General features: G+C 38.7%; 2 protein-coding genes across 3 annotated transcripts; one reads left to right on the forward strand and one right to left on the reverse strand.

The window, feature by feature from the left end:
• The first annotated feature begins 290 nt into the window (after window positions 1-290).
• waslb (WASP like actin nucleation promoting factor b) lies at window positions 291-10,576 on the forward strand. Of its 2 annotated transcripts, XM_056748977.1 has the most exons (11): window positions 291-701; window positions 3,698-3,829; window positions 4,064-4,150; window positions 4,648-4,744; window positions 5,219-5,242; window positions 6,547-6,751; window positions 7,103-7,145; window positions 7,813-7,966; window positions 8,051-8,544; window positions 9,393-9,501; window positions 9,615-10,576. In XM_056748977.1, the coding sequence occupies exons 1-11, from the start codon at window positions 594-596 to the stop codon at window positions 9,674-9,676; spliced, it is 1,515 nt and encodes a 504-aa protein (XP_056604955.1). In that variant the 5' UTR covers window positions 291-593; the 3' UTR covers window positions 9,677-10,576. The 2 variants fall into 2 exon arrangements, with proteins under 2 accessions (XP_056604955.1, XP_056604956.1); XM_056748978.1 differs by lacking the exon at window positions 5,219-5,242.
• A 1,403-nt stretch (window positions 10,577-11,979) lies between these two features.
• On the reverse strand, window positions 11,980-15,400 carry lmod2b (leiomodin 2 (cardiac) b). The gene is made up of 3 exons (XM_056747525.1): window positions 15,011-15,400; window positions 13,047-14,420; window positions 11,980-12,418 (listed from the first exon to the last, which is right to left on the reverse strand). Exons 1-3 carry the CDS (start codon window positions 15,287-15,289, stop codon window positions 12,404-12,406), a joined length of 1,668 nt encoding a protein of 555 aa, XP_056603503.1. The 5' UTR covers window positions 15,290-15,400; the 3' UTR covers window positions 11,980-12,403.
• Between the last annotated feature and the right edge of the window lie 1,108 nt (window positions 15,401-16,508).

Consider the following 16,508-nt stretch of genomic DNA (forward strand, 5'->3'; position numbering starts at 1 on the left):
ATAAACTTTTAATTACGATAAATGTTTTATAATAATAGGAAAGTAAATACGTATCCGTGTCCTACTACGGCAAACTCTTAACTTATGAACATTAGCTCGTGCTCAAGTTGCCTGGTAACCTTCCTGGAGCGTCCGGTTACGTAACTAGTTCATATTAAGCCACGCCCTCGCGGCAATATGATTCGCCAGGTGGCTTGCGTTCACCATGAACGTCCGCTTCGCAGCCATTCAGTTGACAGCGTCGCGGTGCGTCATTAATATTCATGAGCAAAGTCCTCACAGTAGTAGGATAAGCAAATACGACGCTTCTCCCGATGTCATGCGCAACGCTGGCACTGCCATGTTGGATCGAAACCGAGTTCAGATGAAAGTTTAGAGTCTCAGGATTACTGCGGATTCACCGGGACATTAAGGATCGCGTTTTATTTCACGGATCCGGGATTATTACGCGTTCTCGATCTATTCCCAGTCAACAAGAACACAGGTGTGGAAATGATAGTCTCTGGATTCAGACTGCGGTGATCGGAGATCAATGACCATATTTTCTGTTTAACACTTCCTGGTCACCGCTTTACACCATCGGATTGTCAAAAATGAGCGGCCCACCTTCAAACAGGAGGCCTGCGGGCAACGTTGGCTCAATTCTGCTCACCCCACATGAAAACGAAGCGCTTTTCCACCATATGGGCAAGAAATGCACCGTAAGTTTACAAGCATTTGCTTGATTTCTTTTCCAGCTTTCTGTATGTGATGTTCACTTCAGTAATACATGCTCTGTGATGTTACAATGTAGCGTAACTGTTTCAAAACAATGTAACACTTTGATGTTTTGTCACAAAATGTTGCGCTGGAGTGATACATTGTGTCAGTTAATATAGTATCAGTGTTACACTTTGTGTTTATACTGGTGTGTGATACATTGTGACATTTCACAAAACCAGAGTTACAGTGCAGTGATATTTTGTGCTATCACCCGAGTGATACATTGTGTCAATAATATATCAAAGAGAGAAGAAAAAGGAGTTTGATTTATTTCAGCAACATGTAAATAAATTACAGGAGGTCATGGTGCTTTTAAAAGTCTTCATAAGGAAATAAAGTTGTGCCTTGTCATGGACACTTATCATTCCAATCACTGTTCCGTGACCTGTGTTTATAACTCATTAAACTCTTCTTCTGCCTCATTGTTTCACTTTTACAATATTCAACTTTTAAACATCCCCCTGGTACTGTCACACACATCCGCCATACAGACATTCAAACTATGTGTCATATGAAAACTATTTGTAATAATAGGCTTGTTTAGCAGACGAGGGAGAAGGCAAATATTTAAGATGTATGTACAGTAATCATTGATGAGGCTGATGTTTCATCAATTTTCTTGACAAAGTTTTACTTTATACGTAATGTATTGTAACCACATTCCTTTTACAGAGTCAGACGCAGTTTTTCTTTTTGTTTTTCTGTATGTTTTAGCATCAGTGGAATCCGATTTCATGTTTTGAATCTTACATTAGTATTTGTGTTTGGGGTAGTTTGTAGGGCATCACTGTTCCTCATTCCTATGTTTTACCTGCTCTGTTCCTACAAGAATAAACATGTGGTGTTCAAAAAGCAGAAACGAGTCTTCCTCTTCACCTGAGAACACGTATGCGTTCCTCTAGCCGCGGTGTATTTGTGTGCACCTGTGTATGACGAAAGCGCTGTACCACGAGACTGCTCACGCAAACAACCATGGTTTTGCATGACACTGTCCTTGAGGATGCTTAACATTCCTGACAGCCTTGGAAGATGAACGCACTTTTGTCATGTTCACACAATATCAGACGTTCACTTTTAAACTTGTTATGGCACGAGTGAAGCGGGTGTGTCGCCTGAACCGCTTTTTGTAGGAATTTGTTTATTATCTGAATGCAACGTGAATCATAGATCTTGTTATGACTCCGTTTTCTGTTGTGTTGTTAGTTAGACATCTGAGACTGGAGGAGCGGTGAGAATATAAGAGAAATCTGTGGTGGATCTCAGGGATCAGAATGCGGTTCTCCGTCAGCCCGAGAACCTGGGAGTGTTAGAACCAGTCCTCTCAGGTTGTTCTTGCTGAACTGGCTTTGACTGCTTTAATATGGCAGAATTAACATATAGCGGCATTTATGTGCACACATCTATGACTTTTCCACTTTTCTGGATTCATCACAGACAGGTCAAAGGATTCAGAGAGGAGCAGGCTTGATAGGAATTATGAGAAATTTGAAAGAAACAGAAGTAGATCAAGGTCACTCGTGAACAAGACGAGGCAAGATTTAACATGTTAATGCAAAATATATTAGATATATCAATCTGAATTTAACAGAATCTCAGCATTAGATGAAGTAAGTAACATTCAAAGCGAATCATATCCCGGCTTTGATGTGTTATCATTGAGGTCATCAGTGCACGTATGAGTACATCTAGATTACTCCACCAGATTTTTCCAGAGGGCATTTCCGTTTACATCATCTAATGATGAGCGGTAAATCGCGAGATAACATTTCCTCGTCTTATATGAAGCGATGATGAATATCCCCTGTTCATTCAGATGAAAGCATCCCACTAAGACAGATATAATGAGTGACAGCTCCAGTCGGCCAATGAGAGAGCAGAGCATGCCCTCGTTCTGTGTCTCACGCTTGTGCTTTGACTGTTCCGACAAAACTTCATTTGTCTTTTATCCTTCTTAAAAGGGGCTTTGAATGTCTTTGTAATAGCAAGCAGGTCTGCGGCTCGGCAGGTTGTTAAGACGTGTGGCGTGGCTGCATTCCTGGCAAGGCCGTCTGGCTTTGCTGTTCTGCACTTCTCTTTTGTAATGATTTGTCACGTCTGTAGAATGACGCTGATCATTCATTCCCCTAAGTGTCTGTTTGGCTCGGATGTTGGACATTGCAACTATTCTTAAAAAGTGCCGGGAAGTTCTCGCTTGCATCCGTAGGTCACAGACGCTTGGGTTTTATGAGAAATTCAGTGACTGTTTTGTTCCAAGAGCTGGTTCATCTCAGGACAAACGCTCAGTGTCTAGAAACACATGTGTGCGATGGTCCTGTTTCAAACTCATTCATCTTTTCTCTTAAAGGAACAGTTCACCCAAAAATCGAAATTCTCCATTGTGTGAATAATTCAACCGTAATTTGATCTAATGTCTCAAAGTTCATGATAATATGCAGTGCGCTTCGGTCAGGAGATGCAAGCTCATCCTCAGCTTTATTAGTCTGTGTGTGTCTTGATTCAGCGGATCTGTGTGAGTCAGGTGCGTGAGGAGACTGCAAATGCCCCTGGGCCGTTTACTTGCGAGTGCTTTGCTTCTGGCGAGAGTGTGTCATTCTCACTCATCCATCATAAGGTGTTGGGTCTGTGTGGGGGGCTTGAATGACATTGCGGTACCTTGTCTGCAGTCCGACCACTGAACGCTCCCTTTGGCTTTTCAACCGTAAACTTGCTTCTCTCTGGGAGTTTTATGGACCGACAACTTTAAGTATCACAGAAATAATCATTTTTTCCGAGTTAAATGTGACGAGGTAAAAAGGGCTGCATGATATTGAAGAAAATGTGATATACAAGAAGTTTTAAAGTCTCTAATAGAGTTTTGCAAATCACACGTACAATTGAAATGACTGTACTTTCACATAGGAATTTAAAATGAATGTTTTCTGTCTGGTTTTGACAGAGCTTATGTTCAGCTGTGGTGCAGGTCTATGTAGCCGACAGAAACTCATGGATGAAGAAATGCTGTGGGGTGGCCAGTCTGGTGAAGGACAATCTACAGAAATCGTATTTTATCAGAGTATTCGATATGAAAGTAAGTTAACACATGCTGGCTCAAGTTTCTTTACCCAAAAGCCCTTCTATTCATCCACTTTATTGATGGTTTTATTGAGTTTTATTTTAGTTTAGCGCATTGAGCGCACATACTCAAATACAAATGTATAGTATCATGCAATGCAAGTCGCTTCGGATAAAAGCTTCTGCCAAATATATGAATGTAAATGTAATGAATTTGCTCTTTAAACTGATTCTCTCTTGTGTATGACAGGATGGAAAAATCTTGTTTGACCAAGAGTTTTACATCAACTTTACAATAAACAGCTCCAAGTCTTACTTTCTCACATTTGCTGGAGACGTAAGTACCTTAGTCTTGTACAATGATAATGTTTTACATTTACAGAAAAGTATATGCTTTGTTCTCACCTCAGCAGACCGTCAATCTGATCACAGATTCAGCTTCCTAAACTTAACATGAAATCAAAATAGTCTGTTTGTTTGCTGCACATTCCTGATCTTATTGTGCCCGAATCATGTGTTTTATTTACATTACGGGAGTTTGTTAAACGTATTATTTAAATAAAAGTTTTCTTTTCAGGTGAGTAGGCCAGAATTCATCTAAACTGAAAGCTGTTTAGTCTATTTGTTTATCAAACAATGTAAAGCAAACATTCTTTAAAGATAATAAACAAACATTTTTCTGTATATTTAAAAAAGTCTTCATACAATTCACCTCATTTCTTTTCTTTTATTAAGTTTAAGACACACTTAATGTGCTTTCTGTTAGCAAGACTCTTAATCCAGTTGATTTGAGTAACACAAGTGAATGTAAAGAATCTTTACTTTGTACTTCAGACGTGTCAGATCGGACTCAATTTTGCCAGTGAAGAGGAAGCCAAGCGCTTCAAAGCAGTGGCCAACGATCTGCTGGGCAGAAGACTGAGAAAAACCGGTAACTAAACCTGTGTGTGTTCTCAAACCTGACAACTGGCATGTACTGTATTCTCCTCTCATTTCTTTCTGTGAATATCTATCCTTTTCTCTTGATCTTTTCTTCTTAAGAGGCTGCTGTTGTACATCTCCGTCTGTTACTGTAATCTTCTCTTTGATGTCTGTTGGACCCTCGGGGGTCCGCTCGTGTAGGTCTGGTTCTGATTAGCTTTACTCTTTTAAACACGTCCTCCTCCTCCGCCGCCGTCTATGTGTACTGACTCACCAGCTTCTGCAGGGACAATGATAGGACTGTGTTCTCCGTCATTCACTTCTCTGTGCTCCGCCGACAAACTAACATCAGACGCAGTCTCTCTGATTTTCTGTATAACACAGACTCACCTCAAATCTCAGCGTGTCTCTCTTTCACTACTAAACATGTAAAGCATCCGGTGGTCAGTGTAGTAATAATGGTTTTCTTCATTTTGTCTTTCAGAGAAGAGACGCGAGCCCTCTAATGGTATGTTGAATTCTGTCAAGACTTAACAAAAAAAAACGATTAAAATGACAGATTTTGTCAGTCTTGTCCTTTTAATACAACACTGTAAAATTTAAATTGGATCAAATATATAAAAAAAATTGTATCTGTTTCACCAGAAGGACTGAACAGGATTAAAGTAAAATGCGATATATGGTGCAACAAAATATGTATTTAAAAGCTACAAAAATAATATAACCAAAATTTTTTCATTATTTCTGATTCTTGATCATCTTCCACACATCAGACACAGTCTCTATAGTAATTGCATCAACCTGAAACAGGATTAAAGCGTCTGCTAAATGACTAAACCTCAGTTTTACTTATTTATTTAAATCTCACATATATAATTAAAACATAAATATATTTTGAATTCGGTTTAAAATCTTCTGTTAGTTGTATTTTGTCCAAACGTTGTGTAGTATTAAAAAAACTCAATCGTGAGAATCATAATGTACCCCAAAATAATCCGCAAGAATCATTAAAGCCATTTTACAGTTTTATGTGCCCCTGATTCTCATCACTGTAATGCTGCAGAAATCATAATAAGATTCTCATTTTTGGTGAAATGTACCGTGTCCTCATCACCGACCCTTATTGTGCGCTGTGTGCCCCCGGAGATTTACAGCAGATTATTGCTGGCTTTAACAGTTATGTAAAATCCAGCGGTGCTGTGTCATTTGCTGGGATTAAAAGGGGCGGGGTTTAGCTGTCAAGCAGCAGTCTTCAAAGAGGGAGACACACCTGCATTGTGCATATCAGCATGTGCGTTTCCAGCCTTTGATAGCGTTTGGGGTGGTGGATCGTAGAGTTCAGACATGATGTTCTGCACCACCTTTCTCTCTGCCCCATCCGATGAGCTCCTTGACGGGGGTTCGGATGTGGGAGGTTGCCTAGCGCCCCTGCACTGCCTCGTACTCCCACAGGACGAACTTTATGCTCCGTTCTCAGACGCTGCGGTTAACCTGCGGCACAGTGTGGTGATGGGTCAGATCCTCATGGATGTGAGTGTAGAGGTTAGCCGGTCTGTTTCACCCTCACCTGTGTACAGAGAGAGTGAGACTACAGGTAGGTGGTGATGTCATTAACTTTAGAAGAGGATTTTTTTAGGGCTCAAAAGATCGCTGGGAAAGTCTTTTTTGGTTTAGTTTTTGAGTATGAAGTCGGTAGGTTTCTACTTGACTGTCACAAAATGGTTGGAATTGTTTTTAAAACGAAAAATTGTGCAAAATCAAAATATTCATAATGCCATCGTGATGTTTCAAAATCCTTTTCTGAATCTTTAGGACCTTCAGGACCATCAGGACCCTCAGGACTTGTTTTGCCAATGGCGACGGTGGACATAAAAAACCCAGAGATCAACACACGTTATCACAGTAACTCTCAGATGAACAACATCAACCTCCACAGCAACTTCAAGAAGAAAGACAAGGGTAAAAACAAGAAAAAGAAAATATCGAAGGCTGAAATTGGCACCCCGAGCAATTTTCGGTGAGTTTTCAAAATGTCTGCACTTTTATCACAGTACTATTTTATCACAGTTTATTTATGATTTCCTTCCACTAAATGTTTTTTTGGATTCATGGAGGTTTGTGTAGATTGTTGTGGTTGTGAAGTGTAATCTGATGGACAATCTCATGTAATATATCATTAAACATGAGTGATAATCCATAGATTGATTTCAGGATTCTGGTTGATTTGTTTTTAACCTAACCAGACGATGGTTTACTGTCAAATTTATTCTTTTAATCTCTAGTTTGTCTTAATTTGTTTAAACAGTTTCTGATGGTGGCTAATGTTTTATGCATCTCTATAAAGCGTGTCTCTTGATTTGTGTTTCAGACACGTTGGACATGTAGGCTGGGATCCCAACACAGGCTTTGATGTGAGTTTTTTCATAATAACTTTCATGATTCCCGGGTCCAGAGGTCATTGTAGGATCCCATCCTGAAGAGCGATAGTTATCTCTTACACAATGGGATTTTAGGGTTTATCTATCCATAATCCAGAACAATCACTGATATCAGAACGTGGGATCATATTTTTCACATTGAGTAAAAATGTTCTGTTTGCTATGGATCAGTGTTGTGTTTTTGATTTGAATGAGCGTTTATTTGAGGCCTATTTTTTTATATTAAAGTCTTAAATATTGCTAACATATATTCAATGGATAATACATTACATATATGCTATGTGCGTATTCAAATCGTGGCACAATATATTGCAATAAAAAAAAAACATTTCTTTTTCATTTTATTTTGTATTAAATAAGTAATTAACTTTGCTATAAAACCTTTAATTAAACTTAGAATGTTGTGGGAAAAAAGTTGTTGTGTTTCCCCCTAATACTGACATATATTGAAAATGCAGCATGATGCATTTGAAAGTGCATAAATGCATAAAAGTTTCTTGGAGAATAAAAATTATAAAACCAATTAACATTTCTTTAGAAACTTTTGAACACTTTTCAAACTTTAACAAACAAAAAGCTTTACAGCTTCATACGATGGTTTTGTCCATAGAACCTAAAATCATGCCGTTTCCTTTCTCAGCTGAATAACTTGGACCCAGACCTGAAGAAACTCTTCGACATGTGCGGCATCTCAGAAGATCAGCTGAAAGACAAAGAGACGTCGAAAGTCATCTATGACTTCATCGAGGGGAAAGGAGGAGTAGAGGCTGTAAAAGATGAACTTCGACGTCAGGGTAAGTCTGAGAAGTTGTGTGTATTTTTATTGACTTTTGCCTAATGAGCTGCTCGATAACTCATGTCCTGTTCTCTCTCTACAGCGCCTCCACCTCCAAAAGGAGGTCCACCGCCACCACCACCTATCCACAGCTCAGGACCTCCTCCTCCACCTCCCTCCAGGGGCCGTGGAGCACCACCCCCTCCGCCACCCTCAAGAGCACCCAACACAGCGCCCCCTCCACCTCCGCCCTCCCGACCGGGTATGGGTGCACGGCCGCCTCCACCCAGCAGAGGGCCTGGGTCAGCTCCCCCGCCTCCTCCACCGCCCCAACCCGCCTCCTTTTCCCCGCCGGCTCCTCCACCTCCTCCTCCAATGGGTGGGCCACCGCCGCCACCACCAGGACTGCCTCCCCCAGCGCCACTTCTGCTACCAGGTGTGGATTCTGGAGAGCCTCCTGGGGGTAAATCTGCACTCCTTGATCAGATTCGAGAAGGAGCGGCGCTCAAGAGGGTTGAGCAGAATAACAAGTCTGAGTCTGGCGTAGGCCGCAACGCACTTTTAGACCAGATCAGACTGGGCATTCAGCTTAAAAATGTAAGTTGGCTTTTAAAAGTATTTCCAGAATTCAAGAAATGTTGACAAAATGAAAAATCTATTGTTAGGAGTGTAAATCTATTGTATGGTTCTTTTAAAGTCTCTGTGAACCGGAAGTTCTGATCGTTTTTACTTCTTTTTTTTTGATGTTGAGGCATCTCTGCGATTTGATTGGATGTATAAAAACAGCCATTGCATCTTGAAATGAACTGGCAGCAGAATGACAGTTGAAGGGGAGGAGTTAACAGACGCTCCGCCCAAGCCGTCTAACAAATGTCATCTAAGATTGATAGTCATTACAGGAAGGAAGCGCATTTTCTGATTTTAACTAAAGATTATAAGGGCACACAAATTTTTCAAAGAGAATGACTCACATCGATTACTATTTACAATAAACACTGCAGTATTTCATAAAAAATAGGCATTGTAATTTTATATTTCACTGGGACTTTAAATGTATATTATTGCATTGCACTGAGATTCAGGTGAACTTCAAATTGGTTAACAATGAGGCACCGAATGTGTAAATGTAATTAAATTAATTGAAATCTAAATAAAAAAAAGTTACAGTTTTAAATTAAAATAAATTACAATGTATTACGTTAAATTATTCAATTAAATTGTGAAATTAAATCATTACATCAAATTATTATATTTAGCTGATTAATGAAATAACTATGTTAAAATAAATTATTAAATTAAATTGTTACAAAAGAAAAAAATTAATCAATTATTAATCAAAGTAAAATATTTAATTTAATTATCAGTCAGAGATGATGTTTTTAGCAAAACGGTTAGGCAAAACACATTTAACATGTAACTTTATTCTGGTCTTGTGACATTTTCAGGTGACAGATAATACAGACTCGGCCACGTCCACTTCAGACCCCTCAGGTGATATTGTGGGGGCACTGATGCAGGTGATGGAGAAGAGAAGCAGAGCCATCCATTCATCAGGTATGTGGACTACTGTTTCATCTTCATTTTCTTTATGGCTGTAAATTTAGGATCTACAGATTTATGATTTATATTGATTATTAATATAATATTTTTTTATGTCGTTTTTTTAGATGAGGATGAGGATGAGGATGATTTAGAAGATTTTGAAGATGAAGATGAGTGGGAAGACTGATAAAGATCATTCCTTTGACAAGGGCCAACAATAAGAATGAAGACACTACATTGATGTTGTCTTTATATATCATAATGCATTATAATGTAAATGACCGATTTGTTGTACATTTTTGTTTCCCTTGTCTTTTTTTTGTACTCATCTGTGCAATACCTCATTTAATCTGTAAAGTTTTCCTTTTCTGGATTCACGTGCAATTTTACATCAAGTCTTCTTGATTTGTAGAGTTGAATATTTTCGGGTCTTTTTTGTAACATTCGCTAAAGGGAAATCGATGTCGATTATTTGACGAGAACACTATTTTCATACTTTTCTCCTGTACTTTACCTTTTCTTATTCAGATCCTAGTTAAGCACTATTATTTTCTTAATGAAAATGCATATTTCGTTCCGTTTCTAATATGTACATTTGCTCAGAGACTCGGTTTATATTTTTGCATGAACCGAAAAATGATAAAAAAGACTTGATGATGGGGATATGATCGCAATGTCACGGTTATGTTTACACAATGTGTGCAAGCTGCTCTTTCAGAATTCCCGGATATAACACTAAAGTTATCAGAAATAATCTCTGTGTATCTGTCTTTGTGCCAGTTTGCATTTTCACCGGCAAAACAAAATTTCTCACATGTGTTGTCTGTCATTGAGAGAACTGATACAGTTCATGTTAAGAATTAATGTTCATGTGTGCCATTTTTAAACATCTTAACGGGATTCATACGCTCTAAGTCTTTAACTAATAATGTAAATGCCAATGTTACACTCCAATACAGCTGTTTAACATTTGATCTCCTTTGATTTCATCAAAGGTTTCTTTGCGACTCGAAACCTTTGAAATGAGGTTGAACAAAACAATTTTAATTGTAGACTTAAATAAATGTTAATATTTACAAAATCCTGATATTGTGGATTGTTTTATTCATTTGTCTTTTCATTCTAAGCCTCTGCAAAATATAAGTTGCATTTCCTTGTGATTTGTTCATATGGGAAATAATTGATGCACATAAACGACACATGGATAACAGTTAGATGTCAGTTCAGGTCAAGATGCCTTAAAGATGCGTTGTCCATTTCTCCACCTGAGAACCACGAGCGGGTACGTTATCCACTTCAAATGTTTATTACAGGTTGTGATGTATGTGAAAATCGTGATTTGGAATGGTAACTTTGTGGACACAGTTTCTTGCTGTAAGGTACGTGTGGATAACTGCTGAAAAATATCTGTGTGCAGGATGAGCAGCTGTGAAGTGGATTTAGATCCAGGGAACGTTTCCAAGACATACAAACACACAGATTAAGAGAATCTGATATCAAGCTAGTGTCAGTAAGTCTTCTGGGCTCTGCTTTTGGTCATCTGTTGACCCTTTCCCAAGTCAATAACTGTTAAGTATGACGAATCATATGGCAGGTAAGTAATTTTATTCTCTAACATGAAAAATGACTGTAGTGTTTACTGTAGTAAACTAGTATGTTGCATACTCTTGAATATTACAGTATTCTGTAGCATTACTATAATAAACTAGTAAATTGTGTATTGTTGTACACTGCTGGTCAAAAGGTTTTGGACACCTGATTGTGTTCATATTTTTTTTCAGAGTATTCAAAAACTCATAAAAATTATGACATTTAACAAAGGTAAATATGGGAAATATGAATTTGCAGAAAGGTTTTCATGTCATTTTCTCAAGCAGCTTCTTGAGGTCTCGCCTTGAGGTTTTTTAAACATTATTAAAGGAATTCCTATCTATTCTGTGCTCTTATTGGCTGTTCTTTCTTCATTATTGAGTCAAACTCCACTCCATTTCAAAAACATTTTTATTTTAATAATTTTATTTATTTATTTTTGTTTACTAAACTAATTTCAGTAATAAGAACATGCCTTCAGATCAAATGTTTTTTTTTAAATAATAAGAAATATTTCACTCAAGTGTCCCAAAACTTTTGACCGGTAGTGTTCCCTATTGTGAATAATATTATTATGTAGTATTTACTATAGTATATTGTATTTCCAAGTATTTAGTAATTGTGCTAGTTTATTATAGTAAACCAAAGTATACTAGAGTAGTATTCATTTGTACCTCCTATATGATTAAATATCTCATGATAAGACTTCAGTTTCTTTAGCAGTTTTGAAGTATGTTTTGTTTATTTTTCGCTACATGCTGCTGTTAGAAGTCATAAGTAGACAGTTTTTGCCATTATGTGCATGCAAGATCGTGTCCATAATTTAGTTTTTTATTTACATTTCTTTTTAAATCAGAAAAATATAAGAATCGAGATGACTTCTAATGAAACAGAAATGTACTGAAAACCACAACCAATTTGATTTTATTGAGTCTTTAATAGATCATGAATTAATTTGTGAATTTATTCAAATTGCTACCCATATTTATTTTTTCTCTATAATACATAAAGCATTTATGGAATTAAAGATCAACAGAATGACCAGTGTTATTTGAAGTCAAATCAAATATATTTGCATTTAATAAAAAAGCATTAACAATACAAAGTGTTTTTAATCAAGTACAATCACTTCAAAAATAAAAACTACAACTAAAGCCAACAAGAAGAAACATACAGTGCAAATATCAAAAACATTAATCTCAATTTCTACAATGCACTCAGACGAAGATTTGTCTATATCATTGAATTGAGATTTATATACACAGATTTTCCTCTTTCACCTGGATTTCTGTTCGGTTTCAGTACAGTCCGGTTACCAAGGATACTATGGAACCTCCACCTGTGAAGAATGACAAGGTTTGATCCCTTCATTTGTGTAGTCCAATATATTCCCAGTTCATTACACTCAACCAAATCTGTCAATAAGTGATCGATAATAAAACAAGAACAAGTGAGGTATGTTAATGTTGTGTTTGCTCATGTTTACTCAGACTCAGGGCATCTGTCTTATCAGGACACACAAAATGGCCTCTATTTATAGCAGCATCAAGTGTAAAGAATTTTTGGGGTCAGGATGACTCGGGCCAAGGGTGATGCTGAATTTTCCATTGCAAGATTGAAAACTCAACTTTCTAGTTGTAGTTTTAAACTGAAGAATGCACCTTGCTCAACATCCCGTCACCTGTAGCGCTCAGGTGCGGCTACAATGACAGGAATGCTGTGACATCACTCGCAATTCAGAAGAGTAAATATCTTATTGTGTGTAAACTCTTGCGTGAATAACCGCCCAAGTTGCTCAAGTCGAGGTCAAGTTGCTTTTGTTTCTATTTAAGGGGTCATATGGCACGAATACGTGGTTTTCTGGGGCTTTGGTGTGTTATAAGTTGCCCATGCATGTATTAGACATGTAAATTTGCATTTTGAATTTGTATTTTTGGGTGAACTGTCCCTTTAAGAGTGCTACTCACCCTTCGAAGGTTTCTCATGCAGCTTCCTCTGATGGCGGCCATGAGTTCATCATGAGCGCTGCGTTGTGGTGTGGATGGTCTGGAATTCTCTCGATCTCCGATGGGTCTCAAAGCGTTCTTCAGCTCCTTCAGTACACTGTCAGTCTCTGTCTTCTTCCCCGGCCCTTTTTTGCTCTTTTTAGCTTTGGGTTTGTTCGCACCCTGCTGTTTCTTTGTCTCCTCTTGACGTTTGACAAGTTCCGCTATCGTTCTGGTTGGAGTCTTCTTTTTGGAGGCTTTGGATGGAGGCGCTGGTGGAGGAGGAGGTGGGGGTGGAGGCGGTGGTGGTGGAGCAGGGGGAGCGTTCTTCTTTGACATATCAACACGAGGCAACTTTGGAGATGACCACGGTGAACTCCGAGGCGAGCCGTAGGGGGAAACCGCAGTGCCTCTCTTCTGGAGCTCGGAGGTTCGTGGGTTTGTTGCCGCGCCGCCCTGTTGCCGCTGCTCTTGCATTCTCTTCTGTCTCTGAAGGTCTTGGTTGCGGGTCAGAATCGTCGTCATGCTAATACGAGGACCGGGGAGGTCAAACTGGTAGCCCAGCTTTATTAGCGTGGTGTTCTCCCTGAGTAGCTTGACGATCTCCATTTCCACCTGACCTCCGCAGATGTGCCGCTGGTTGTGAAATCGAAGCTCCGTGAGAGTTCTGTTTCGGGTTAAGGCTTGCACCAACGGCAGGACGCCTTTCCCTGTTATGAAGTTGGACTCGATGTTCAGATTCGTGATGTGGGAGTTTTCCCTCAGCATCTTGGCGATGGCAAAAGCCACCTGGTCGTCTGCGTGCGTGTTGGCGAGACTGAAGAACCGCACGTGCGTGTTGGAACGCAAGGCCTCGGAAAAGCGTACGAGAGTCTCTTGAGAGATGTTTTCAATATTGTTGAGGTTGACTTCAGTGGTTTCAGAGTCATTGTTGAGGATCTTCTCCAGAACCTCATCCACCACCGTGGGGTTTCCTGACATGCGGCTTGATTCCTGAGATTGGACTCTTGGTTCACACGTGAGTGGAGAGGATCGCTTCACAGGCTCCGTCGGTCTCAGATTTGATTGACTGTCAGAGGTTAAACACTGCTGATGTTGAGGAGGACACTCTGATGGAGGACTATCTTCTTCTTCATCTTCATTCTCCTCTTCTTCTGTCACTGGCTCTTCAATTTCACTTTCTTCCTCTTCTTCCTCTTCTTCCTCTTCTTGATCTTCTTCCTCTTCTTTCTCTTGTTTTTCAACTTCATGATATTTCCGGTTGTCTTTCTCATTTTCTTCTTCTTCTTCTTTTTCCTCTTCAGACTCTTCAGCATCAGTTATGTGTTCATCATCATCTTTGCTGTCTTCATCTTTCTAGGATCATAACATCATATTTAGAAAAACATCAGTGTTATTAAGTTTTATATATATATATTTATATATATTTAGGTAAGCTTTTATGTAAATATTATTTACATTTTAAGTTTTGATGTTAATTAAGGTTTAATTTACATTAAGTATGGTAACTACTTTTTTATATATTTTTTTATTCTAAATTGCTACATAAGTTAAATTAATTTAAGTTTAAATTAAGTTTAATTAAGCCTCTACTTCTTTTAATAATGCAACATTTCTTATTTTAGTTTTTCAAATAATAGCTAGGCTACTACATAGTTAAAATATATCGTTTTATTTCAAATAGCTATATACCCCATTTTTACAGTTTTAAAGTAGTATTTTAATATCATTTATCTTTTTTTATTTACAACCATTCTGTAACTTTTTTGCGAGATATTTGTTAGATTTTCAAACGCCAAAGATTTCTTTATCTTCTAACTTTTCACGTGTATTCTCATGATTAAGGTTTACTTGATCACTTGGCTATTTTAGCAAATGTTTCCCAAATAGGAAGTCTCTACACTCTTTAGTTTAAGTTAATGATTTGAGTATTTTAGATCACTTACCTGTCCTGGGCTTGTGGATCCGATCCTTTCCTCCTCCAGCAGTTTTCTGGTCTCATTTTCCCAATATTTCATCAGAGCCTCTCTGCTGAACGTCCCGGTGGGAGTCTTGATGGTCTGATCTCTCTGTCTCAACCCGATGGGTACATTACCGTCAGGATCGATATCAGCCAGTTCCTTCTCCAGCTCCTGGAGCTCCTCGGCTGTCAGCGAGGCCAAAAGCTCATCTTCATCCAGATCTTCATATTTACTCAATTCTCGCCGGTAGCCGAAAGTGCTCATGTCCTCCCAGCTGTTCTGATCTTTGTGTAAGGAGTCCTGTCAGTACTGGTTCATCAGAGGATCTGTGGAGTGGCCTTCGCGAGCTCTAATCTGCCGTGGTGGGCAGCTGGAGGGCTCTTAAGAGCTGGATCAGAAAGGAGAGGGACAAAGCCCGTCCCATGATGCCATTTCTTTTTTGGGAGGCGGGAGTCAATTGGACAGAGCCTGAAAAAGCTTGTGAGCTCACAACATGGCCACAGCGAGACCTGTCAGCAGATCCCAACTGCATTGTTCATGTCCAAAATAAGATCAGATAGACCCAGAGAGAGGAACAGTGATGCCCTTACAATACCCAAACTCAATTTGGGGAACACTTACTGATTTGTCACTGCTTTTTTTCATTTCAATAAATAATCTTAAAGATATGTGTAGAGCTGTGTAATACAATATTTCAGTCAAACATCATCAATATGAGAGGCAACAAAGTTTTAACATATTACATGTAGTATGTTTAGAAGATGGCTACCCACAATGCTCTTTGGTGTTTTTCATATGTGCCAAAAATACCAGAGAGCTAACAGAACACGTCACAAGGCTGATAATGAGGGACAGATTATTTCAAGAGCCACTATCAACCCGACATAAACCAGCATGAGGATTTATAAAAGTCAGGTCTTGTCTCGCTTTTGATGTCATCAGGATAAAAATTTGCCTCATTAATGCATTTATCAGCATGCACGTCAAAGCGCTAAATCTGAATAAAGATGTTATTACGGTGGATTTTATAAAACACAAACTCTCAGATGTGTTTGTGTAATGTTCAGATTTGGTTTAAGGAAGACATGGTTTAATAAGCTGTGTGTTGATCTGTGTTTATGACAGAAGCACAATGTCCGCTGTCTCTCCGGAGACGCCGCCCATCGTTGACAGTACAAGAATTTTGTTGCTCTAATAACAAGAGTCTCTAGCAACACCCGCTTCTGCTAAATCCCACAGGGGCATTGCTCAGAGGTTGCTCTTTCATACCTCATGTGTCAATTTACGCTCAGATGTTTCTCCTAAAATTGCTTAGGAAATAAATTAGACTTAATGTAGATTGTAGAGATCAAATAATCTGGATTTGGGTCAATTTGATGAGAAAAGTTCATATAGAGATCTTCAATAAAATAGACTTTTAATTGCAGACTTGACAAATCTGAGCTCAGTTTGACACGTTCCTGACATCTATTCATACATTTTC

Source organism: Triplophysa dalaica, chromosome 5 (assembly GCF_015846415.1).
Source record: "Triplophysa dalaica isolate WHDGS20190420 chromosome 5, ASM1584641v1, whole genome shotgun sequence".
In the NCBI taxonomy this organism is placed as follows: domain Eukaryota; kingdom Metazoa; phylum Chordata; class Actinopteri; order Cypriniformes; family Nemacheilidae; genus Triplophysa; species Triplophysa dalaica.

What these genes read in the sequence shown, in the direction of transcription:
- waslb (XM_056748977.1), top strand. Translation starts at nt 594, where the DNA reads ATGAGCGGCCCACCTTCAAACAGGAGGCCTGCGGGCAACGTTGGCTCA. An exon ending in ATATGGGCAAGAAATGCACC is followed by an intron (nt 702 to 3,697) that starts GTAAGTTTACAA and finishes TGGTTTTGACAG; the next exon opens with AGCTTATGTTCAGCTGTGGT. An exon ending in ATCCCAACACAGGCTTTGAT is followed by an intron (nt 7,146 to 7,812) that starts GTGAGTTTTTTC and finishes TTCCTTTCTCAG; the next exon opens with CTGAATAACTTGGACCCAGA.
- lmod2b (XM_056747525.1), bottom strand. Translation starts at nt 15,289, where the DNA reads ATGAGCACTTTCGGCTACCGGCGAGAATTGAGTAAATATGAAGATCTG. An exon ending in GATCCACAAGCCCAGGACAG is followed by an intron (nt 14,421 to 15,010) that starts GTAAGTGATCTA and finishes TTATGATCCTAG; the next exon opens with AAAGATGAAGACAGCAAAGA.